At 39.6% G+C, this 25,394-nt stretch overlaps 1 protein-coding gene across 2 annotated transcripts; it reads left to right on the forward strand.

The window, feature by feature from the left end:
* The first annotated feature begins 482 nt into the window (after positions 1-482).
* Positions 483-25,283, forward strand: LOC106962061 (SITS-binding protein). 2 transcript variants are annotated; one of them, XM_015056217.1, is made up of 11 exons: positions 483-736; positions 821-1,514; positions 4,077-4,248; positions 15,262-15,469; positions 15,551-15,701; positions 17,930-18,127; positions 19,478-19,746; positions 19,825-19,961; positions 20,674-20,795; positions 23,071-23,250; positions 23,387-25,283. In XM_015056217.1, exons 2-11 carry the CDS (start codon positions 1,044-1,046, stop codon positions 23,558-23,560), a joined length of 2,082 nt encoding a protein of 693 aa, XP_014911703.1. In that variant the 5' UTR covers positions 483-736; positions 821-1,043; the 3' UTR covers positions 23,561-25,283. The 2 variants fall into 2 exon arrangements, with proteins under 2 accessions (XP_014911703.1, XP_014911701.1); XM_015056215.1 differs by having other exon boundaries at positions 838-1,514.
* Positions 25,284-25,394: the final 111 nt, after the last annotated feature.

Genomic DNA, 25,394 nt, shown 5'->3' on the forward strand with positions numbered 1-25,394 from the left:
TTCCATATATCATTGTAATAATATGCTGGCATACAGCAACGTCAATACTCAACTTATGTAGTGACCATTGGCAGCTTGCCCCCCTTGTGGAGGCTCTCATGGACAGCAACAGACTTCCCCATGATTGTGTATACCATAATTTTGGCCATGACTTGACATTTTCGTCATAAAAATACGATTTATAATAATCAAAGCTGATATCAAAACTGTGCAATATTCCTGTATTGCACAGGAACGGACCTGTGCAATATATGCAATTGACTTTTTCTTAAAATAAATTTACTTTTTGTTGATTCTCTAAGTTATTGAGATGTACTTATGAATGCTTACCATCACAAGACCGGATTTCTTAATTTTTTTTTAAACAAACTAATTTACATGTTCTCACTCTCAATATGGCATCTCTCAACTGTTTTTACGCACGGAGAGCGCAAGGAGAAGTTGCGCACGCACCTGAACTGGGAGGGGAGAGGGGTTCCTTCTCTCCGGGCTGCCCGCGCCTTCCTCACCCGCAGTGGGCAACTCCACGGCTCTGCCAACCCCTTTTTGATCCCCCACCTCCCCCTCCGCCGTTCCCCCGAAAAACCCGGTGTTACGTCAGAAGGTGCACGGCAGGCAGACTCGGAGGAGCTAAACGTAGATGTTGCTGCCAAACCCGGCTCGGGGCTGCTCACGAGCTCACTGCAGCCAATACAATATAAAAACACAAGCCTTTTAAAAGCAGCGACAGTATGCGGTAAGTCAATTGTTAATTCATGCTTGATCGTCTCCTCGCTGGGATTTATTTTTATTTTTTTTATATTTTTTTTTGTTCTCACAGCTTTCTTCACGTGACAGGTCACTGTTACTGGCACAATTACGCGCAAAACAGATAAGGAGTAGACTGGTTTACTGGTTTGAACAACAACAACAACAACAACAACAACAACAACAACAACAACAAAAAAGAGTATGATATGATGATGCAACAGAGATTTTTGACACACGGATGTTTTTGCATTTTTTAAGTTCGACTCTTTGTTGATCTGAAAAAACAAACAAACATGCCCCACGCTCGAAATAGGAACCCCAGTCCCATCCCGGAGGTAACATGGGACACGGGACTGAAGGAGATGAACGAGACGTGGAAAGGGGCAATAGCCTGTCTGGGGGTGGCTGTCTTCTTCGTAATGACCATCGGGATTATTTACTGGCAAGTGGTGGACCAGCCCAACAAGAACTGGATCCTCAGGGGAACTTTCAGCGGCCTGATCTGGGAGAGAAGAACCCATTCGCTGGTCATACAGACTCTGATGGAGGACAGGACCTACGTGGAGATAGACGTCGGGAACGTGGGGAACCCCGACGTCGAGGTTCCCTTTGTGAGGAACCTGTGCTGGCTTAATAAAACAGAGTTCTGCTACACCTGGGACTCGGTGGCCGAGGTGAAGATCTCGCTGGAGGTGAGCGAGGATGCGGAGACGGAGTGCTACAGCATGGCCTGGACGCCGGTGAACTGTCATGTGGAGCTGAAGGTAGGTGTCCGGTCAAGATCCAGTCAGTCAACCGAGGAAAATCTCACTCCGCGCAGCATAGGACTAATTAAAAAAAAAAGTTTCCAGCTTCATTTTGCGCGCACTGAACTTGTTTTATCAGCTACTGACTTCATGTGCAAATGCAGTTAATTTTGTCCAAAAATAATTGTCATTCAAACCTTTGCAACATAGTTCAAATAGCAATTACAGACCAAGCCATGTGGTTAAATAATTTGACTGTGTCGGATATCGTAAAAAAGTACATTCAGTTTTTCTGATTAAGCACAGTGTGCAATGATCAACATCAACAATCCTACCTGAAAACTGTCATTAAAATGTCAGCAGGGCCGGAAACCGGTGTTTTTGTTCGACTTGTTGGATTTCCATCCCAGAGACTGAAGAAAAAAAAAAAAAAAAAAAAAAACCTACTAGAAAAGTTGACTTGGCGATGAGAAGCTACAGAAAGAATTTAAAGATACAATTCAGTGGTGTGTGTTTTTGTCGCAAAAAATATATGCAAACAATGAAAAATACCACAGGATAATGCAGTAAGGATTTTCACTGAATACAAAGCTTTACAAGGAAGAAATGATGATTATGACGTCACAGAGACCACAATTGAGCTAATTGGTTTGCATTTATTAATTTTATGTCAGGCATGTAACGTTTGGCAAATTTTCACTCAGATTCTTAGTCATTTGAGCTTCAGCTTAGTTCTAAAGGTTTCAGCTGTGCTTAAGTCAAAGTGTTGGATGTCATAGTGGGGCTTGAAGACCTTGTTAGGACTTTGGAAACAATCTTAATGTAACACACTGACCACACTGTATGTCGTCTTTGCACAGTTTTGCTTAAAATAATTCCACGCAATACTTTAAAAATGTTTTTCTGTGGTTCTCTCAAAAGAAGACAGTGAAAGAGCAAAACTAATGAAAACAAACGCAAATGTAAAGAAAGACACTAGAAAATATGAATGGCTCTACTCAAAAGAAGCACGATCAGCAGCCATATGGCTATTGTGATGCCATTGCATGTGCATATGGAAGTTTGTTTTTGTATGGTATAAAATGTGTTGTTGCTAAAAGAAAAAATGATTTTACACCTATTAGCTTTAAGTTTGTTTTTAACTGTAACTTGTTTGCTCCAGATAAACTTTCTAGCAAGTTAAACTACGGTAAATGCCAATGTGTGCTCTTGTGATCTGTTTTTTTATTTTTTTTATTTTTTATTTTTTCCATTTCAAAACTAAATTGAGTTATTGCATTATTTTAAAATGAAGCAAATCAAATCAACAAATTTGACATTTGCAAAAATCACAATGCAGTCGGCAAAGTTTCTTATATATATATACACATATATATATATATATATACACACATATATATATATATATATATATATATATATATATATATGTGTGTATATATATATAAGAAACATATATATATATATATATATATATATATATATATATATATATATATATATATATATATATATATATATATATATATATATAATAGCCTCCATAGTATAGCTGCAATCAGTTTAATTGCACCTTTTAAGAACTTTGCATCCAATAGTCTACTCACTGTAATCCACCCATCCCTCTCTCCAGCTTAAATTTCAGAAGCACTTACAATGTTTTGGGAGGTTAATCTGTTCCCACTGGAACATTCCTCACCATATAACTTGTGGCGTGACTGTTCCCAGCAAATCTTTTCGTGCCCAGGTCGCCTTTGTCGTCCTAATTTTTGAAACCCGGCCGTCTGCAGAGCCTCTCAGGTGACCGTTTGGCAACGGAGGCCAGATTTGCTGACATGTTTGTGCATTTCACACGAAGGCTTTCCTTCAGAAAACTCTACTTTCTTAGACGGCTTCATGTACCTGCGTCACACGGCACTTTGGGTTCTTCAGTTCTGCAGTCAGGTTTCTTTATTTTAATGTGTTGAGACACGAAGCGTGCGTCTAAAAAAACTAAAGGTGATATAGCTTAGTTTTAAGATGCATTTATAACTAACTGTCTTTGAGGCCTAATTTAAACAGCCCTAATGTGACCCACGTTTGTGTTTCAGCATAAATATTCTAATCATCCGTTCTACCTTTAAGTGTGGTCGTAATAGTTGTATTGTATCTTTTTTTGTTGCTTTCTGTTGTTTTTCCCAAGTCTTCCTTTGTTACCCAAAGTGGTGGTTCTTGCATGAATTGTTTGTACAAATAGAATTAAGCATTTCTAACTATTAAACCAAGTTTTAAAGAACTATTCTTTGGGAAATGATTGCATTAAGGTCTAACTCAGTTAGTAGTTTAGATTAAGAAGTAGATATAATCAGCTGCAGTGCTTTTAATTTAGCGCCAAAAAGGAATCTACACTCTTTATTATTCTGACAGAAAGGTTTTTTTTAGAGTCTCTAACAGACACCCTTTGCAGAAAGTCAGAGCTTCCCTATCAGGAAAAACACTGCTGATTCTTTTTACATTTGAACTTATTGTTATGGATCTTTACCTGTATTTTTGCTTGCAAGTTGTGATTCGTCGTTTGACTGTATGTTTGAATCCTGTCAGGACTGCTTCTCCATGGCCAATGTCTCCTGGTACGGCGGCGCGAATGTCCAGGGTCAGACCTGGCCCATTAATGATCAGAACATCACAATGCAGCCCTACGTCGTCAGCAATCTGAAGGACGCTCCCTCCGGATATGGCTCTCCGCTGGAACGCTACTTCCTGGGTTCATCGGGTACGGTGGCAATTTATTACACACACACACACACACACACAAACACACACACAAAGTAAACACACAAACAGATATATATTTTCTAATGTGTAACATGACACAGAGTCAGCTGTTTCTGCACACTTCTAACAAGGGTTGTGGAAATCTGACTCAGCACTAGCAGATTTGCGAGTGTGAGGGAAGCCCAGCGGAGACTGTTGTGTTGTCGTGTTTTAGTGCATCTCAAACTCCTCACGTGTTTAAACAATAATAATAAAGAAACAGCTCTCAAAGCAGCACTTAAAAATCACAATGCTGATTCGGTATGTCGTCTGACCCTCAAATAGAGCGCAACATAATCCTGTCTGTGGCATCTCGCTATATTAATTTTAGGATTAACCACAAAGGGAAACAAACCACCTTTGGCATCTTAAATTAACTCTTTGGGATCCAGGAGTAATTGCCTTTTGTCTCTATTAAAAGGACAGTTTTGGATGAGAGCCCTCCCGACTTGTTTAACTCCCTGGGTTATTTTTGGGAGGTGTTAGATTTTATCCAGCGGGCAAAGCGGGAACGCAGCAACCGCCAGCGGATGTAAATGGTTAATGTGACTGATGGGGAATGTGTACATGTGCTTGTGTGGTAAAGTACAGCATTAACCTTGGCAACTTAATACTCTGGAGTTGTCTTAATCTGGTGTTTGGCCTCTGAGCAGCTCCTCCCGACAAATTAAATCTTGTTCCTCGAAGATTTAAAGCTGAATAACTACGTTTTATTATGCAACACAGTGATAAATGTGGTGATGTCATACCAAAGGTGTTTTACAAACTGACTGTTACTAGAACAGATCTTGAAATCTGTCTGTATACGTCTATTCATCCCATTTATCTATTGTTAAACCTAACTATTATTAACTATTTAAACTCCATGAACCTGACCTTCATGAAAAAGTGCCAAGAGAAAGCGAGTTTTGAAAGATAACTCTTAGACGTCGCTGTTGCAGTTTGCTGCAAGTCATCCTGGGTAAACAGCAGACATCCAGAAGCAGGTGCTCTGGTCAAATTGACCTAAAACGAATTTGTTTACATGTAAAACATAACATTTGGTGCTGGCAGCAGCAGGATCATGCCACCTTCAAAAGGTAGGAAAGAGTTGACGGAGTGATGGATGGAGCTGCTGCATATTCTGAACAATCCTAGCGGAAAATCTGTTGAAAATGAAGACATGTAAAGTAGACACTGGGGCTGGAAACAAAGGCAAGCTGTAATTTTCAGATTATTACTGGCTAAAATAGAATCTGCACAATTTACCCTCTATACCACAATCACTACTGTTCATATAGCATAAATCCACACACATTTCAGTGTGTTACATAACCAATGCGGCCTTAACAAGAAAGTCACATGACCTAAATCCATTTTTTTTAACCTTGTAAGACGTGAGCGAACTTAACAGAACCTTGTCAGATTTTGGTTCTCTGTTGATCTTTGCACATGGGATTTAAAATATCTCAAATATGGCCGATTAGTCTGTGACAGATATGTTGTGTACTGTAAATAGACTTAAAACAGGGCAAACTGTTATTAAAAAAAAAAAAAAAAGACACAGATGCTTGTTTGGGCATTATAGATTAACTAGCTCTGATATCTTAAAAGTACAAGGATGTTTTAATTCGTGAGTAAGGTTTGCCTACAAAATGAATGTTTATTCTAAGATTTTTTTTTTGCTGTGTTTTATTGCACAAGTTACAAGAACATGTATTTGAAAACAAGATTTGTCACCTCAAAATTAAAGTTCAAAGATGGCAAACTGTTCACAAGAGTGATGAATTTAAGGATATGAACTGAAAGTTTACTGGAGGGAAAAACTGTGGTACAAAAAGATGCATGTGCAAGAGGAATAACTCCAGCCTTAATAAAAGACTTGTGATGCAAAACGGAGGAGATTCACATTGCATGGATTGCAGCTACAAGTCACTTCATTTGAAATAAAATCTCTCTCCATAATTCTGCTGAATATTAGTTTTAATTTCTGAACCACAGCACTTTAATTCAGATAGAAAATATCTGTTGTATTCCAAACGGAAATTAAGTAACTGATGAAAAAAAGGCCTCTTTTGATCATTACATTTGATTTTAACTTTTGCAAATAAACAATAAATTGCCATTCAAACCACACCGAAACCCTGCACTGTAACTACACACCGACATCTTAACAGAAGTTTTCATTTTTTAAGTCTCACAAACTTTCACTTTGTATGAAGCGCTTTAGACTCTTAAGAACTTGGAGAAGAACTGAACAAGAACTTCAATGAAAAGTCAAATAACAAACCAAGCAGCATCGTGTATTTGTGTTGCTTTACTCTGTTCCTATTCAGATTAGTTTTTCCGCACAAGCTTGTTGTCATGATGCAATTTACGTAAACAATAGTTTTCAAACGTCTGTAAACCTGCACACGGTGGGACAACTGTGTGTACGCTGACACAACATGGTCCCCAATGCTCTGGTGCATAACTCTCATAGACTTTTAGATTTTTTTTTTTTTTTTTTTTTTGCAGCAGGTGATTAGCTCAACGAAAACAAAAAAAATAAATTGTGTGATAATTTAATGAAAATGTAACAGTAGCAGCACCCAGTGCTCCATGCACCCTGTGGAGTGGAAATGTTAAATGATGACGTTTGGAACGTCGGCCTGGATTCTGTGGAAGAATGTTAACACAAAACTGATTCATGTTGCCGTCGGTCCTGGTTCTTCTCTTTCTTTTTTCTTTCTCCCCATCCTCACAGATGAATGGTATGAACTTTGTGTTTAGTAAGTTTAAAGAATACAGCACTCCAAACCATGACAAAAGCATAAACTTTTCATTTTAAATGAACTTTTCATTTTAAATTGTTGGACAACAGTTACTGTCTGGTTGCTGCATCTGGTCAGACTTATCGGACATATCACAACAGTGCTGTAGTTTCATACTGAGTGAAGACATTTAAACTCCAGCGTATCACTGCCAAGTTCTATAAATTTATCTCTTTTATGATTCACCATTTAGTTAAACAAATTATTACTGCCTGAACGACAAAATAACTCAAAACAAGTCCCTTCTTTGTTCTTTTTATGATCTGCTGTAGTTGCAAGACAACAGGGGCCAAATATTTAAAAGCCTCCTCTTCATGCACCTGCATAACTTATCTACTGTCTTTGAACCGCTTTGGAGGCGCATTATTTTTTTCTTTTTTTATATCCCTATGACATCGTTATTCTTATATTGCTTCTATTTTCTGCACCAAGAACTGTCTTTTCTGCCTCTCCATATTTAGCTCCATATCATCAGATGACAACGAGATTCAAATGAGAACAGGCGCACCACAGCGTGATCTCGAAAGGGCACGCACTGGATCACCTTTAGTGTGTGTGTGTGGAACAAAGGGACACGAGGGAAGACGAAGGAACGGAGGGTGTCTAATCATGTCAAACTGTGTCTGCTGTACTTTTTACCATCACCCTATCAACAAACAAGCTTCAAAAATGCTTTGATTTCTTCAGCAGCATGGTTTGATACTTGACACTGATAACATACAGATTTAACATTTAAAAATAATTGCATTTTCGAACTTGATGGTATAATCAATGGCCTCCGCCACAGTATTGAGAGTTACTAAGATTTTAATTAATAAAATCAGAAGAATGTTGTCGCTTTTTTTTTTTTCTTTTCTTCTTCTTCTCTGTTTTGGTTTCATCTGAGACTCGCTGTCTGAACGTTTCCCTTTCACAGGTTCAAGAAATACTCCAAAAATAACCAAATGTAAAACTGCGACCACAGCTCCGCAGCATTCTGCTGAGTGATATAACTATTTAATGTCATTAAGAAATTCCATCTCGGCTTCAAGCCTTCGCTAGACCTCCGGTTCGCTCTTTCTTTGTTTCTGCTTTAGGGGAGCAAATATACTGCAGCTTTAATATAATATTAGGACAGCTGCTTGAACTCCTTGACCATTACACACGAGGTCCGGGCATGTGACCTGTCTTCACTTACTTTAGTTAGTCAGTGGGGCACATTATAAATGTGGTAGGGTCTGAGTGACACGTGCAACCTAATAGGACCTCCGGGAGTCAAAGAAACTGAAGATTTCGTTGCTGACGCACAAATATTAGACGGCTGTTGGCACAGATGCATTGAGCAGAACCAAGAGGGCAGAGGTGTTTGCAGAGAAGCAGAAAGATTAGATAGAGGATATATGGAAGTATAGGAGCGGCTGACATTTGAGAATACTGGCAGCTAGAGGAACGTCTCGCAGCTCCACCTGTCTTTATCCATACAAACATAACTGAGCTACGAGGAGCAGATCAGTCAATATTACAACATTTTGCTCAAGCTGAGGTAGGATTTTACTCTGTTTCCAATGGAGAAAGCTCACCAAACCGGCATGTAAACTAACAATAACATTTCTGAGGAACACCTAAAAAAGTTGTTTTCCCTGCCGGGACATGCATCTGTTTTGAAAAGTTGCATATCTAATTTAATACAGCACATGCAAGCAAATAATTAACATACAGCTAAGGCCAAAATAATGCATGCAGTTTCAGTGTTATTTAGTTTTACCAACCATTGAGAATCGGTGAAGGGAGTGAAAGATTAGGGTGATGATAACGAAGTCTTCTAACTTCAAAGACTTTCCAAGAATATACTTAGCTTGAAAGTGTTAAATCGTTTGGCACCCATTTATTTAACGGAACTGCTCCAGCCGATATATCCTCCATAAGAAACTGAGATCATCCGGACAGATAATCGTTAGAAGGAGAACAGGAAGAAGGGCAGAGAGTGAAGGCCAGGAATTGAACCCGGAACCTTCTTGCTACAAAACAACAGTGCTAACATCTGTGCCACTGAGCCCCCTTTAATACAATGCTTCTATAAAAAGATGGTGATGATCACACATTTAGTGTCCACGCTGCTGTTTATTGTGACCAGCAGTTTATTTTTCCAAACAGAAATTTTTTGTCTTTCATGTAATCGTAGACTTCTTTCAGGTGGCTGACAGGCAGTGTGCAGGAATATTGGGGAAGTGTTGTTACTCCAGAGTAATAAATAAATAAATAAATAAATACTATGAATTTTATCCATCTCTAACTTTATAATAATTAATCTATTTTGTTCATTCCCATTATGACCAGCCAGCTGCATATTAAAAAAATAATTGAAGTTCTCCTGGGACATGTCATAAAGTTTGGATTGTGTGTTGTGAGCTTGCTTTTCACACATGGTATCAGAACCAATCAGGTTAATACACACAGTCACTAATGTGTACTTATAATAGGGCTTTACATGATTAGGAAAACATCTAATATCCAATAACTTTACTGGATGTTTTCAATTTTGATATGACTTGCAAAAAAACAAGCAAATAATTAAAATATGGTAATGCCTTTCTTATTTGGTCCAAAGTAAACACAGACCCAACTGAAAAATCTGTATCCTTTGTCTTCCACCTTACAATTTTATGAACTGATCTATCCCATAAAATCACAGTAAAAATACATCAAAGTTGTGGTTTTAAAATGAAAAAAAAAAAAAAAAAAACGTGGAAAAGTTGTGCCGAGTCAGTACTTTTTTCTGTCGTCTGCATTTCTCTAGACACAGAGGAGGAATTAGATTGAAATTCAGCTTGTCTCGTTTTTTTTTTGTTTTTTTTTTCAAACTACGACTCTTAGAAATATTATTTCTTTTCCATGTTTCTTTGTTTCCTTCTATGACTCAGTCTTTCCATGTGGGATGATAGTTGATTGCTGCTCCTTTACGGTTTGTGTGTTCAAATAGGCAGGAGCCAAGTATGACTGAGTCAGAGATAAGAGCCGTAAAACCGACACGCATTGGATTTTGACTCTTTTGCACTGACTCCACTGCAATCAAACTGAGCTTTTTGATGATATGCAAAGCTGATCAAAACTTGAAAGTATTTTATTAAAGTTTTATTGAAGGCACAAACTCACGATTCAGTAAAACCAGTAAAACAGAAGGTAAAAGATCATCTGTTGACAATTCACCAGATAAGCTACTTTCATTATATAGCTCGACTTTGTTTAATTACAACCACAGACTTTAATGGACTTTAGTGTAATTTCATGTCTTTGAACCAGCACAAGTTAAGGCTTGTGTTCACAGTAAGATAATCGGTGTTTTTTCATTTGAATTCAGTTTATTTCGCACAAATTCACAACACATGTAATCTCAAGGCACTTCACAAAAAAGATTGCATTATGTCACTGACTTGCAGCAGTCACTCCTCCTGGACGAGCATAAAGTGACAGTGGTCAGCTGCTTGTTTTGTGTCACCGACGGTTCCTTCCCTTCATACTGAGCATGCATGTAACGACAGAGGAAACGAAAACAGAACATGGCTCAGTGTGAACGGCCATCTGCCACAATGACCGACTGGGGATTTGAGAAGACAGAGCATTACACACACACACACACCTACACACACACACACACACAAAAGAAGCAGATGCACTGAGTACAAACAAAAGTAAAAAGTTAATGGCAATAATAGCTCCTTTAGTGGCTTCATCGCAGAGAAAAACATAGTGAACCCGATAAGCTTTGAGCTGGTTTCAGATTGTAAGAGCACAGACAGTTAGTTGCAGCAAAGGCTCAGCCAGTGTCAGTGTCTAGGAGAGAGACACTAAAAGACCGGGTCGAGACTCTCATCTATAGAATGACAATGTTAAGCTGTTGGCAGCAGCAGCTCAGCTTAAATCCCCCTGTTATGAAAGGAGCCACAGATAAACAAAGTGCCAGAAATGTAGCGTCTCAAAAACTAAGAGAGAACATACAGCAAAGAACTGGAATAGCAGCAATGAATGGAAAACTGGAGAGCAGGAGGAGAATGTGTAAAAGTCGGAACAAGTGACAGAATTTATAAGGTTGAAGAAGCATGAAAACTGTTAATATATAATAGAGGTAGCAAAGCTGAGAACGGAAATACCTTCCTCTTATTGTTTGACATGTCTTGTATGTTTTAGGTTGGAAGAAAAAATTACATTAAGATGATTTAAATAACTATATTATACGAGTGAGAACCAAAACAGAAACAGCTGTGAATTATGACAACAACAGGAAAGGTTCAGATTTATTTAATCTCAGACTATAGCAAACAGCATATGTAACCATCTAGTTACAGTTATATTTACTTAAGATGAAATAATTGATAAAAGCTTGTATGTTTAAGCTGGAAAAAATGCTCGTGTTTCGTTTTACTTCTTTTTGACTTCTGAGCGGAGATGTTTAGAACCAGTTATGCGTTTTAATTGCCTTATTAGGTCACCAGTAAGTTTATGGCAAAACTCAAACTCTACTCTGTTCGACAAACATTAATCTGAAACATTTTCCAGTCAACCACCTTTTATTTTCATCAAAATCATGAAAGTAATAAAGTGGAGTGATGAGAGGAGTCGAGCTATAAAGGTTTCTCATTGTGTCATTATTGTTTCAATAAGGGGGGATTGGAAATTTACTAACATGGCAGGAACCCAGTTTTGTGGCTATCAATTACTTGAGGTTGGGCACAGAAACTAAATTTCCATTGTTAAGGAAATTCATGCCTTGACACACACACACACACAGCCATGCACACACGCACGCACACACATTGAGCATTGTGCACATTTTTAAAACTGAAGTCAGGTTTGTCAGGGTGCACTGGCATCATAAATAACAGTATAAATATGGCAGGTAAAGGAGTGCAGCCCATCTGGTGTGCAGCAGGAGGAACTCAGGCAGCAGTGTGTTTTTTTTTCTCTTTTAGAGACCCTAGATGCCACATTAAAACCTTTCAGACCCCTGAGAAAGTGTACCAATCTATCTCCACATGCCACCTCCAAGTGCTCACCTCTGCCCCAGCAAAAAGGAAGTACATGGAGCCTTTATGGTGCCATAAGACCTACCTTGTTTTTCTTGGATGTCTGCAGTTTTCCGCTAAAGAAAGTGTACATGAGTGTGTGAGTGAATACATGCATCTCCACGTTGTGTGAAAGTTATTTGATTTGTGCGCTTGCTCACAAACTGTATAACTGAGGAATGCGTGTGTCAAATCGCTCATTTGTGCCCATTAAATTGTGCTGCTGCTTTGAAAGTAAGGGGATACTTCCAGTAAAGCAAATAATTTCACCTTTGAGAGCTGGTGGATTTTTTTTTCTTTTTATGGGAAGCTAGGAACGTTTAAATAATTGTTCTAAAAATAGGGTCGCCCCCTTTTGCTTCGTCCTCAGTATCCCACGTTGGCTGTTACGCAAGGCTTCAATTTTGCGTCATTTTCTTTTGAATTCTACATTTCCTGCTCTCGTGTGGTGAATTTGGAGATATGCGATGTTTGTTACCAAAGCAAAGAGCTTATAAGACTCTGCTTAGACAGCAGAAAGCATCATGCTGTGTGCAAAGGCCGTTAGATTGTATAAAAATAGAAAATAAGATTTAGTACAACTTTGGATCTCTGCAGTTTTGGACGATGCTGTCCCATTTCCTTGACTCACTTCGGTTTTACTTCCAGTAAGAATTACAGTTCAAACCAGTTATTTGCATAGACTGCATGAAATATATGGCACAGTGTTTTGGAGATGTTTTGGCCAGTGCATTACATAAAATATATTGCTTTATGAGGAACATCTCAAGAAATCAGCCAGGAAGCTATAGATTGGAGACAAATTTAGCTTTCAAATGACCAAATTTCCCTAAGAATAGAATTAAATTAATTGTTAAATGCCTCAAATACCACAAAGTTGGTGTTTTGTAGTGGCCAGCACCAAACCCTGATCGCACTACAATGGAAGATTTTGGGAAAGGGTTTAAAAGGTGAATGTGAGCGAGGCAGTCTTGAAGCCAGGTAAAGCTATATCAGGAATAGACCAAACTACTGTGGTTAATCTATTCTAATTAGTAAAGAAATGTACGTATTTACATCTAAATTTAAATAAGTGAAAAATCTAAAGATATAAATTTTGTTGTTATTCCACCATTTTTCAGTAATTTCCCTAAATCTCACCGTGGTAAACTGCAAAAACTTTAGTGTGAACTAATGTCAGACGGTGTGAATAAAAGATTACACAGATATATTCCTATGCAGTGTACTGTATGTAAATATCTGGTTTCAACTGTAAGCATCTTTGGAAGTCACCCTCAAGCGACACGTTCCGCCCTGTGCACCCTTTTAGTAAAACACAGCATGCAGCCTGCGGTATCTGCTCGTCACTTTGTGCATCTACTTGGTGTTTGGTTTACTCTCACTTCATCTGTTTTCACCGCTTGTGTTTCACTTTCATCCCTTTACGAAGCCATAACATTTTCTACACTGCTCCACTTTCAGCCACGCTCTACACGTTTGCTTTAGTGCAGACTAATTCAGCAATATTCTTTTGCGGTATTTTACTGTTAAACTCAGTACAACTCATATACAGGTATCGTGGGTTGTGTTGTGCAAATGACAACTATATCTGACAATTATTTATCAGCAAAAATCAACATTTAGCGCTTTAAATCTGTATGACGGAGAGAAGTGGTGACCTAATACCTTGTGAGAAGCAGCTGAGGTGTTACCAGTATCTCTTTGACATTATCCATTGCAAACACATGAGAATTACCTTCAGGTTAAAGGCTCTTCACTGGCCTTATGCAGCACTTAAATGTGGATCTCTCAAACTATTAATCTGATTATAAACTGGTATGTGTGTACCTTGCCCGCTTTTGGTGGTGGCCTGCATGAGAACAGTAAGGGCATTGAAACCAGAGAGGGTGGCGGAAGCAGGCCAAGCGCTCACCAGCTTCTCAGACTATTTAATCTCTTCATAGACCAGCTGCAGAATCTGAAATCCTCAGGTTGGGCACTTTAAGCAGCTTGTGGCAAAACAACCCCCAACAAAAACCCAGAAAAACCCCCGTGTCAGGGGCCGGGGTCAGAGTCTGGGTTAACGACACCAATCGATAGCAGATTTTGCTGGCCTTAGATGGGAATGGCCCGTAGCCGGACAGAACAGAGAGGTAGAGCGGGTGCTTAAAGCAGGAGAGTGGCGAGGGGAGAGGTAACCTGAGATGGACAAGACATTCCTTGCAGGGCAACAGTTACATCTGGGGACAAAATTTTCCCATGCATTTTTTATCGTTTCACTGCTTGCAAGGACTGTCTACACTCATGGGACACTTCCGCTGCAGGACAAAAGTCTTGATTTGTCCCTCACTTCTTTATATTTTCAAAGCCAAACGATCTTCTGAACCTCACAACAGTATTCATACCCCATGAACCTTTTCATACTTTATCATATTACAACAACAAACAGTAAGAGATGCTTCTCTTAGGCTTTCAGTTTTTTCAGGTTTATCTTTCCATCGCGACTGACCTCCCTGTCCCTGCTGGAAAATTGTTACCACAGTATGATGCAGCCAGCACTGTGCCTCGTAATGTCAATGGTGTTCTACCACTCATAGTGTTGCGTACGTATAGGCAAAGATGGTCTCTCTCCCAAAATTCATCGCTTGCGTCAGTCGAAAACATAAATTAGTCATGTTCTGGTAACTTTTGGTCAAAGGTGAGATTTGTGAGCATTTTCACTGCTAGCAAAGGGATTTTTCCCCGACTACCCGACTGCCTCTTCTACCCTAGGTGTGCGGTGCAACCTGCTGCCACACTCCTTCAACGGCGCGCCGCTGCCACTGCTCATCTCAGGCAGTGTTTTTCTTACATCTGATATCAGCTGACACAGCCCGCTCTCTGCCTCCCACAACAATCTGCCGCACTCATCCAGGTCTCAGTAACACTCGTACACTATGTCATGGAAGTGGAATCTGCAACGGATCGTCTCACTCGCACTGCCTCCAGTTTGAAGCCAACAAGAGAACTGAATACAAAGTGTGTGACTAAGTCCCTGTGTCAGTGTGGCTCTGTTTTATAAAATCCGCGTGAAAGGTTGCCAAATGTAGTATTTATTTAGTTCTGACAACAACGACGCAGTACACTAACGACCCCCTGCCCTGTCTTTTTCCCACTATGCAGGAGTCACAGTGCTTGTGTCCCCTGACATCCCCGTGCAGCTCGGGTTGGACTGCAGACAGCAGTTCTGCTTGAAGTCGCTGCCTAGTATGGAGCGCCTCCCTCTCCAGTACACTGTGTGTGTGGCCCGCAACGTTAAAGCCGCTCACCTGGAAGCTGTGCAGCAGCTTTCCGAGCTTAGCAGGGAGCTGCCAAACATGAAAACGTTGTGGTGAGTTTGGGTTAGACAGAGATTTTAATTTATTCCCCTTCAGTTGTCACGAGTCATGAACAAGCCCTGTGTTTCTGACAGGCTGCCGTTCTGGAAGTTCCTCACCAACGTGGACACGGGGCCGAAAGTGGAGAAGGAACTGAGAACCTTCTCCAATCGTCTGAGGAGACACCAGTTGGGGGAGGGAGTCATTAGCCTCAATGAACATTCCACCACCCTCCTTTCAGAAATGGTACATGCTGTACACTCGTTTCTTAGACTTTGAAGTCTAAATCGATTCTCAGGTTTAGATTTTAAATAGTTTCCCTTAAAAGGCCAAATGAGGGACAGATGTAAGTTTTGATCTAAAAGCCTAAGTGCGTTAAGACCATAACCATTGCAAAACTGCTTTTCTGCAAAAATTCAATCACATTACAACATAGCTACAAATACAGATCCAGTGAAGATTTTTTGTCACCCATTCCTGCCTGAATGTATCTAAAACAATATAATAAAATACAATTTTGGCGTTAGATACCCAAAGTGTAACTCGAACCACCAGATGGCAGCAAACAGCTTCAACTTTGATCCTTAGAGTGTGTTGAATATGCTTTAACGATAAGAAGTGCATTAACAGGAATCACACCACATATCTCAGTGGCCTTCACTGAGAAATGTGTGACAGAGAATTTTAATCTCTGATACCAACGTGACACATTTAAGAACAGTCACTTCCTCATCCGATCCTGCAGACTCTCCTGTCAGATGTTTTATCCCAAGTGGAGATTCTGCATATTGTCCTCAACAAGTTGGTCCAAATGGGTCTAAGTAGGTTGAGAAAGAAGCTACAGTAACATCCTGACACCTAAAATACATTTTGGTAATTTAGTTAATACATAAATCTCTGATTTGAGTAATACAGTTACAGTCCTGCAGCTAATATTTTTATGTGGCATTTAGAGGAAAGCCTGGCTAATGCAGCAGAGAGTGTGTGTGTAACATTAAAACATTGTCTATTTTGATGTGACACATTGACAACTCAGATAACACACTTTCTGGCATCATCATGCTCATCTCATAGGGTCAGGTTTTTAAAATGTCAGCAATGTATGTCAACCACTGACTGAAGATGTCCAACTGTTTCTTTTTATGGTTTTGCGTTTTCATTCACTTGTCCTTTTTCTAAAATGTGTGGCTCTCGTGATCTTCCTCATTAACAGTTAGAGCAGTGAGGTTGGTTCACAGGTCATGTGCATAAAACTGACACAGCTGAAGGAATATTTTTAAGTGGACCTCCACTGTGACGGAACAGGCAGGGAACAAAAGAGGGAGGACAGGTTCACTGAAATGGCAAAGCAAAGAACTAAAACTTCCTAAAACATCCTCGAAGACTTTGTTATAGTCCAACAAGTAATTATTTTGGGATAAAACTAGCATAATATGAATTGTATGTTATGGTTTCATGTCCGTCAAGTAGCATCCTCTGAGTGATATTCTGACCTGCACAGAAACGTACACCACAGTTAAGTGGATCCATGTCAATACCTGGTGATGTTCCACCACAAAACAAATATAGTTTGGAGAAAATAAATAGAGCCTCGCACTCAGCAGGATCTCGGGTTGCTGAGAGTGTGGTAACTGCAGGACGGCGAAGAACTGGGTGTGCTGAGGTTCAAAGGGATCTCAGCCAAGATCAACTCCAGTAGGTGATCCTGACACCAGTGCGATGCTGCGATCTGACTGGGAGTCCGCACTGGAGCGGAAAGATGAGGAGCTCATGGATCTGTGTTTGTTCTGTTAATACACAATGGTAACTGTATGTTCCTTTTCACAGATCAGTAGGTGTGAAACGACAAAGGGAGGAGGTAGATCGTGGGAGTGATAACGCATATCTGTAGTTGGTGAACGAGACGTTTCCAAAGTCACGGGTTTTCTGTTAACCTGCAGTTTCTTTGCGTCTTCATCCTGCTGTCCTCATCCCCTATTTTGATGTACAGTAGATGCAAGGAGTCCTACAGTGCGTTATGGAAAACTTTTACAAGTATAGTTGAAAGGAATCCAATATTGTAGATCATTAATAAGTAGATCATTAGCTGGACTTTGCTCTTCCTTTTCAGTTCCCACAGAGATTTTTACCAACTACGTTGGCTCACCATAATTCATTTCCGTTCATTGTTTCCGAAACGTCAAGGTTAGAATTGAGCTTTTGTTTTGTCTTGTTTCTTCTTACGTAAACTAATCATGCTTTCATACATAATTTACAAAGCAAACCCAGAAACTTACACAATACGAGTTAATCTATCTTTTGTTTCCACAGTTCATTTGCATCCTGGGATAAAACTTTGTATTCTTAAGAGCTTTGGTTGCGCACTTACGTAATCTGAAATCTCTGTTCGTGAGAACTCATGTGGAATGTTTTTATTGTCCACAGTGAGAGTTACCTGCGTAAGCATCATTCGGCGTCTCTGTTCCCTTCTGTAGGACCATGACTACCTCAACAGCAGGAAAAGAGGGATGTCCAAGAGACTGACCAGGGACCTCCCACTTGTCAAGCTTCTTAACATTTCCATCACCCTGTCTCCTTTCCTGGGCGTGGACACCACGCAGTTCCACACCTCCCTCACTGACGGCACAGAGGACTTCTGGCTCAGCCTTCCCTCAGCCGCTCAGGGGAAGCTGGTGAGAACCAAGCAGCAAAAACATTTGCCATGTTCAACAGTCACACCACTTAAAATGTACAGTATTTCACCTAAACTAGATTTATTACTGTCCATATTCCATGTGAAAAAGTATTTTACTCTCCTACATGTTACCTTTTTTTTTTTTTGCAAATAATGCCTCATGTGAAAATAAAAACAAATGTGTATCGTAAGATGGAACTAATGTCTGAAGGGAATCACTAAATATTATTAGTATTTTTTTCTTATTTGTGCCTATGTTAAAAAAAAAATTATATTCAGTGGTTTTTAAGTCAACTATCTCACACCCAGATTTTGAGAAAGTAATAAGTTTTATGTGGTGAAGTAATTACCAGGAAAACAATTAATTTTGTAGTGATCCTCTGTGGGTTTGTATCTGCCACAAGGACATTATGTACCTTATTTGACCCACTAATTTAAAGTACTTCTCCACATTGTATTTAGAGCCTGCTGTAAAAATATATTGCTTTAAGATTCCAACGAATACAACATAACAACAGGGACTCACTTGGCCAGTGTCATAATGAATGGGGATTTTGTGTTTCTGGTTTTCACTAGATTGTGTTTTTTTTTTTTTTTTTGCATTATTTTGAGCTGTTTATTACTCACATGATGGGTGTTGAATACTTAATTTCTTTGTGTTGACTTGTTTAGTTCTTTTTGGTGTTCTGCTTCTACTGTAGTTTCGTCTCTAAGTGTTGATCTCCAGTTTGTGGTTCAGATTCCATTTTGTGGTCGTTCCCTCTGCCTTCATTTTCTGCTCATTTGTTCCTTCCCTTTCATTCTCCCTGATGAGGGTCTCTGGCTGCACTGCATTCATCTGTTTAGTCATAACAGGTTCTTATGCCAATTATTTTCATTATACAATACTTGGTTATTTTTTTTGAGAAATGCCTGCCTCTTTTGCTGATTCACGGCCAAATTAAAACCACCACTATCTAAATCTGCCACGGCCAAGATAGTTTTAATATTAACTGCATTGTTATATCCTCATTTTTAAGTTGCTTTATCAAATGCATAACCATAAATGACTATGGGCTTGCCTGTTGGTGCAATTGTGGATTGGCAAAGGGGTAAGTTGACCCAGGGTCATTACTTTTACTTGTTTACTTGTGCAGCACTCGATCTTGTACTGGTTTTTGAATAAGTGGCATTCAAATTGTGAAATAGACACCAAATATAAACACTTCACGCTATGCACATTCAAAAAAATATAACCAAGTTCATAAAAACTATCATGGTACTATTTAGATCTTACAAAACTGAAATGCTACAGTGGCATCAAACAAACCTGCATCGCTTACGCTGTTTTCCTGGTCCGTTTCTGCAGATCCCAGTGCTGACCCAGTGGCGAGGAAGGTTCTGCGTAAAGCTGAACCTCACTAACCCAGCCGCTGTGAGCTGGTTCCTGGACAGAGTGGAGTCCCTGCAGGCCCATTTGGGGATGGAGTACGTGGTACTGGAGGGGGGAGAGGGGAATCTGTTCGAGGAGCAGGCCCTGCGAACGCCGATGGCTCTGAGTGGAGATAAATACATTGAACTTCTGGCTGACATGGCCACCAGCATAGGAGACTCCACCATCATGACAGCTGGAACGAGGTAATGCATCTTCCTCTTCAAGTAAGTATTTATATTTTCATATCAAGGTTTGCTAATTACAAACATTTTGTGTCTCAGGTCAAGCCACATGCCTCTGTTCATCAAGATGGCACCGTTACAATCTGACTGGAGTCCAACGGGTTTGAGGGCGATCATTCCCTCCTTGTTGCACCATGCCTTGGTGGGATACAACTTCCTCATTCCCGATGCAGTGGGTAATGCAACAGCCTCTTTTATAAAATTTTTTTTTTTTTTTTTTGCAAGATTAGTAAGATGCTTTTTTGAAATTCACAAACTTTGGTTTTTGGCAAAAAACTAAATCAAGCATACTCCAGTCCTTTTCTAAATTCCTTCAATGGTGGCTTGCAGCCAAGCAGACAGATGATGTCTAGGTGAAAACTATTTTTCTTTGAAGTGGAGAAAGAAAAGAGGCACTTTCTGAAGAAGAAAAAAAAGTGCGATCCATTAATTTGTCTTAAGTCTAATTCGGTATTTCTCTGAGGCCCTCGGGGCTGACTGTGCTGTGTGTGTTTAGGTGTTTCCCCGCTGACACACACCTGACTGAAACTAACCAGTGATTAATGGGCTTCTGCAGCATTTAATTACAGTATGAGGAGTTGATGAAATCATTTGAATCAGGGGTGCTGGAGCAGAGACTCGTCTGACACATGAAGAACTGGCAGCACTGAGGAGCAGGGTCAAAATGTAAACCTTACATGCAAAGTTGTAGTTGATTTTAAAGCTGTCGTGTAAATACTTAAAGCAATATTGCTCTCCCACTTTTGTAAATAGAGCCCAGCTTTCATAAAGTTAAAATCTATGTAATGCATATCTACTTCTGTCTTTTTCATAAACTTAATGTTGTTTTCAGTGAATCAGCTCTAGAACTAGTATCACCCCCTGAGTTGTGTCTTATTATTCTCTTAGGAGGCTCTCTGTCTGGAGACCTGGTCACAGATAAGGAGCTGTTTATCCGGTGGCTGGAGATAGCAGCTTTTCTTCCTGTTCTCAGCTTCCATACGCCCCCCTGGGTCTTTGGTGAGGACCAGGTACATGCAGCTGTAATCTGACAACACTCTTACCCAAACACAGACCATACAGTTACATTTCATGTGTTTATGTCTTGTAGCTAATGAAAATGTCAAACTGTATCCTCTCAAAAAATAGAATCACAATAAAAGTTTTTTTTTTTTTGTCAAAAATGTTACCTTGTTAGGCCCAAATGATTCTGGGTAAAACTACTGATTTGCAAGCTGTGCGGCAGTCACTTATACTCTCCACAATCTTGGTTGTAGAATAATGGAAAGTTGAGTGGAAGGAAGACATGGTAGAAAAGCTGCCCATCAAACGGGAAAAGATCTGCTCTGAGACAGTTTGATAGAAGCAGAGGACATAGATGACAACTGCTGCCTTTCTTCTGCTTATACATTTCCCACTGGAGACAACTTGGTGATGTTTTACCGTGGCTAAGGGAAAAAAAGGGCCAAACTTGGACCACAGCGACACGGTCCACTGTGAAGTTTCTGCAGACATACCTTGTAGTAATCTGACAATTCTGATTTTTTTTTTTAAACAGGTGGGATGTCTGCATTTTAAAAGTCTTAAAAAGATTAAGCTACAGTAGAAGCTACTTTTAAACAAAGACAGTAAAAAAGTAGCATACTGGCAGTTGTTCTCATTGATGCTTTCGTAGCACCGTAACATTTTTTTCTACACGGGAAAGAAGAAATTAGCAATTCACCAAGCTCAGCAGGAACACAAGGTCTCCAATCTCCGGTGATGGATCATGATGCTTTTACTAACAACTTGCAAGAGCTCAAATTCCTGAAAATATATATTTTTTTATTTATTTCTAGACTATGACAGCTGTTCCACCCCTCCTCCTATCCTTCCAGTCTTTCGTCATCTCAGTCACCTGTGGTTAAGAGTCCATCTGTTCTGAATTACTATCCCTGTTCTGGATTTATGGCTCACTCTCACTCTCTAGAGTCACCTCAACTGGAATAATGATTCCAAGGCAAATTCTGGCAAAAATATTTTACTGTCGCAATTAAGGTTTCCATTAATGACAGACAATTGTGACAGAGTTAAAATGATGAATTACTTTTTCCGGAACCAATAGCGATTAAGACGGAAGCGGGGAAAGCGTACTGGTAGCAATTTGTATTGCGTGACAAAGATAAAAATAGAGCTTTTGGACAGTTCTGCTAGACATTAGACAGCAACAAGTTTTCCACTTTGGTATGCAAGTGCAGCATTCAGCTTATAAAGTCGAATGACGCAAGACCGAGGTGACGTTTACTGTAAAACAGTCTGCTGAAATACATGTTGTAAATAACTTTAATATGGCTTTTTTTTTTTTTTTTTTACTGCACTTTGGTGCACCTTGTTTCCAGAATCTGTGAGACTTTATGCAGTCACAGACAGGTCACAGCAGCAACTGCAGCGGAGTCAAATAGCAGCGAAAACCTCAAAGCCACACACACGCCTGGATTCTCAATTAGAGCAAGATTCACTCAAACCTGGGCAGCAGTTCAAGCTCATTCCAAATGTTCCCAATCCCCAGCTCATGAAAATACATTTTCTTCTTAATAGATGTGGTCAAATTAGGTTTTTGTCACGGGACACTGAGGAGGATGTGACCCTTTTAGGAATGCTACATTCGTTTGGCTAAATGCAGTCCAGAGCAGTGCTTGGACAGTAGAGCCACTGTAAGGGGAAAATGAAGCACTCTGCACTGGCAGGCACTGTTTTATTAAACACAGGACGCTGATGAAGCATTTATAGCCCTTAAATTATTTCACATTTTTCTCGTTACAGTCACAGCCTTTAATGTATCTTATTGGTATGATTGTAGATCATCACAACGTGGTGCATAACTGGCAAGTGGATGTGATTCTCAGTTAGTTTCAGTTCAGTATGCTTTGCTGGAAGACGAACCTTCAGCTTTGACAAGCTTCCTTATCCTTGCTGAACAAAAGCATCCACAAAACATGCTGCGGCCACTACCGTGTTTTCCCATTGGAATGGTGTGCTCAAGGTGACAGTTTTACACAATGTGTTTGCATATTGGAATAAAATGCAGCAGAGCAGCAAAATAATAGTTGGACTGTTCAGAGATGACATGTAGATCAACACCCGTTAGGGACAGTAATGCGCCATTACTTTGGTTTACCGTCTAACAGTGAGTCAAAAAAAAAAGAAGTCGTAGAAGTAAAAGAGAGAGACTACATTGCTTGACCCGACTGGTAGCTACGCTGTGTGGTGTTGTGTCAGAGTAAAAGCCCGTACGCATCAACTTTATGATCTGTGTCAACCCTCCAGGTGTTAAATCTGACCCGGATTTATATCACAAAGCACCAGACGGATGTGGTTCCACTACTAGAGAAGTATGCAGTGGAGTGGCAGTTGACCGGAAACCCCATCTACCGTCCTTTGTGGTGGCTCAGTCCCAGCGACCCCATGACTTTCACCGCCGATGACCAGTTTCTAATTGGAGACGAGGTAAAGAGTCACCTGATCCCTCTCTGTTGGGAGAGGATCCAGCTTACGTTTCCAGCCTCTGATCCCCATCCAACTTCCAATTGGCCACCAGATCAGTTTTGGTAAAATGAACTGGTTTGAACTCGTGTGCTTTCAGGTCCTGGTGGCACCGATAGTGGAGAAGGGGGCAGTCCAGAGGGATATTTATTTACCAGACGGGGGCTTCCAGTGGCAAGACAGCCAGAGCGAGCAGGTGTTTGATGGCGGGACGTTTCTGGAGGGCTTCCCTGTTCCTCTGGAGGATGTGGCTGTTTTCTTACGGAGAAGCTGAGTCCTGACTAATCTCTTTAGTCGCCCAACCGTTACTGTTTTGAGTCAAATTCTTAAAAAAATATTTTTCTGAAAGTGTTCTGATCTCAACTTGCACTTTTCCACTAAAGACCATTGACACTGTCTCAACGTCTGACTTGAGATGACATGTAGAAAGACTTTTTTTTTTATACTTGCACTTTAAAGTTTGAAATTGTTACCTTTTTCTCTTTGTGATATCTTTTTCTTCCTTTTTTTAAGTTAATCAGTGTTACCTTCCGGTTGATTTTCTGGGCTTTTATTTTTTTTATTCAATCATCTTTCTTTTGTGTATAGTTCCTGAGAGATCTGTGTGTTTACATACTGCCTTTCAACAGTCTTTAATTTTTATTTTATTTTTATTTTATTTTTTTGTTGCTGCTGGTTCTCTTCATAAAGAGGAACAAAGCATTGTTGGCTTAAAAGAATCTCCCAAGAAGACCAAATGAAGAAATGGAAAAATACAGGAAGACTTTTGAAACAGCTAATTTTTTTTTTTTTTTTTTTTTTTTGAGGGAACTGCTTCATAGAAGAAAACTGGGTCACACACCAAAAGTCACAAATTGGGATATTAGCACTGTGGTATTGAAGGACTTGCTCAGTCATTGGAAAAAAAAGGCTTTTACTTGAACCAAAAGAGCTGAGAGACGGATGCTTTATGACTGACTGTACCTCAGATTTTGGATGCCCACTGCTTTTGTGAAGCTGTTACAACAGTTCATTACCAACTAGCATGTTTTCAGTGAATAGTTTAACTGATTTAGTACAGCTCTCTTGGACATTCTTAGTACTGTATTCACATGAACTTGAGGCCAAGCCACTGTTTTTTATAACTGTGCATATTTCTGCATTTAGTTCTGATTTTTTTATTTTTTTTTAAACGATTGATAAGAGCTGGTTATGAATTCAGAATGTTTTGTTAGTGGAAGAACTAAGCATTTATTGGTAAAACCTTGGAAATTTGATGCAAATACAGTCTCTGTGTCTTAGTAATTCCTTTAGATGGCCTCATTCACTTATGTCACCCTCTTCGGTTTGATATCTTATTAATGTTCTGAACCAATGCTCTTATAAGATTTGTGCTTAAATTCAAAATCTGCCCAGATAAAAGAAAAGATTTTATTTTTTACTCCATAATTAACCACTCTGTCTTTTTATATGGTTGTTGTAGATCTTTAGAAAAGTTGTTCTTAACTGATTTGTTCTCTGCAAAACTCTCTTAACTGGCCAGCAGCGATGTTACAGGCTTTGTGTCTCCGTATAAATTAGCTGAGCAGATATCAGTGCTAATCAGCTAATACACTCAGGTCTAATGACGCTTATCAGTTCACCAAATGTCTTATAGCGGCGTAGCATATTGCGATCACACTGATGTCTTAATCTGTCACAGAGCAGAACGTACAACGTGCACACAAGGATTTTCCAAAGCCCTTCTGGTGAGAAGTTCTAGTTCCGATGAGAAATCTTAAAAGAATGTGTTTGCTCTTTTTAAACGTGTTGCAGGATGAGCTTTTACGTGTCGGTCCTTTAATGTACGGATGGAGCGAACCAGATGCCTTATTAATGTGCTAAACTTAAAATTCACACACTAAGGCGTGTTTCTGGATTATTGCAGCTTTAGCAACTGTGCCATTACATGTGTTTATCTTTTCTCTTTTCTGTAAATTGGGATTGTAGAATGATGCAATAAAGTTTACATTTTCTTATTTCAGGTCCTCTAATTTTTTAAGTTCATGTTGATTTCATGACACAGAGGGGCATGAGGGGGTCGTAGAATCACTGGCAACATTTATTGGACAATAACAGATAGAATGAGT

Source organism: Poecilia latipinna, unplaced genomic scaffold, assembly GCF_001443285.1.
Source record: "Poecilia latipinna isolate Pla-1442-1.1 unplaced genomic scaffold, P_latipinna-1.0 Scaffold1365, whole genome shotgun sequence".
NCBI classification, from domain to species: domain Eukaryota; kingdom Metazoa; phylum Chordata; class Actinopteri; order Cyprinodontiformes; family Poeciliidae; genus Poecilia; species Poecilia latipinna.

Coding starts and splice junctions, on each gene's coding strand:
- LOC106962061 (XM_015056217.1), top strand. CDS start 1,044: ATGCCCCACGCTCGAAATAGGAACCCCAGTCCCATCCCGGAGGTAACA. Junction 20,796..23,070: donor GGGTCTTTGGTGAGGACCAG/GTACATGCAGCT, acceptor TCAACCCTCCAG/GTGTTAAATCTGACCCGGAT. Junction 23,251..23,386: donor AGTTTCTAATTGGAGACGAG/GTAAAGAGTCAC, acceptor GTGTGCTTTCAG/GTCCTGGTGGCACCGATAGT.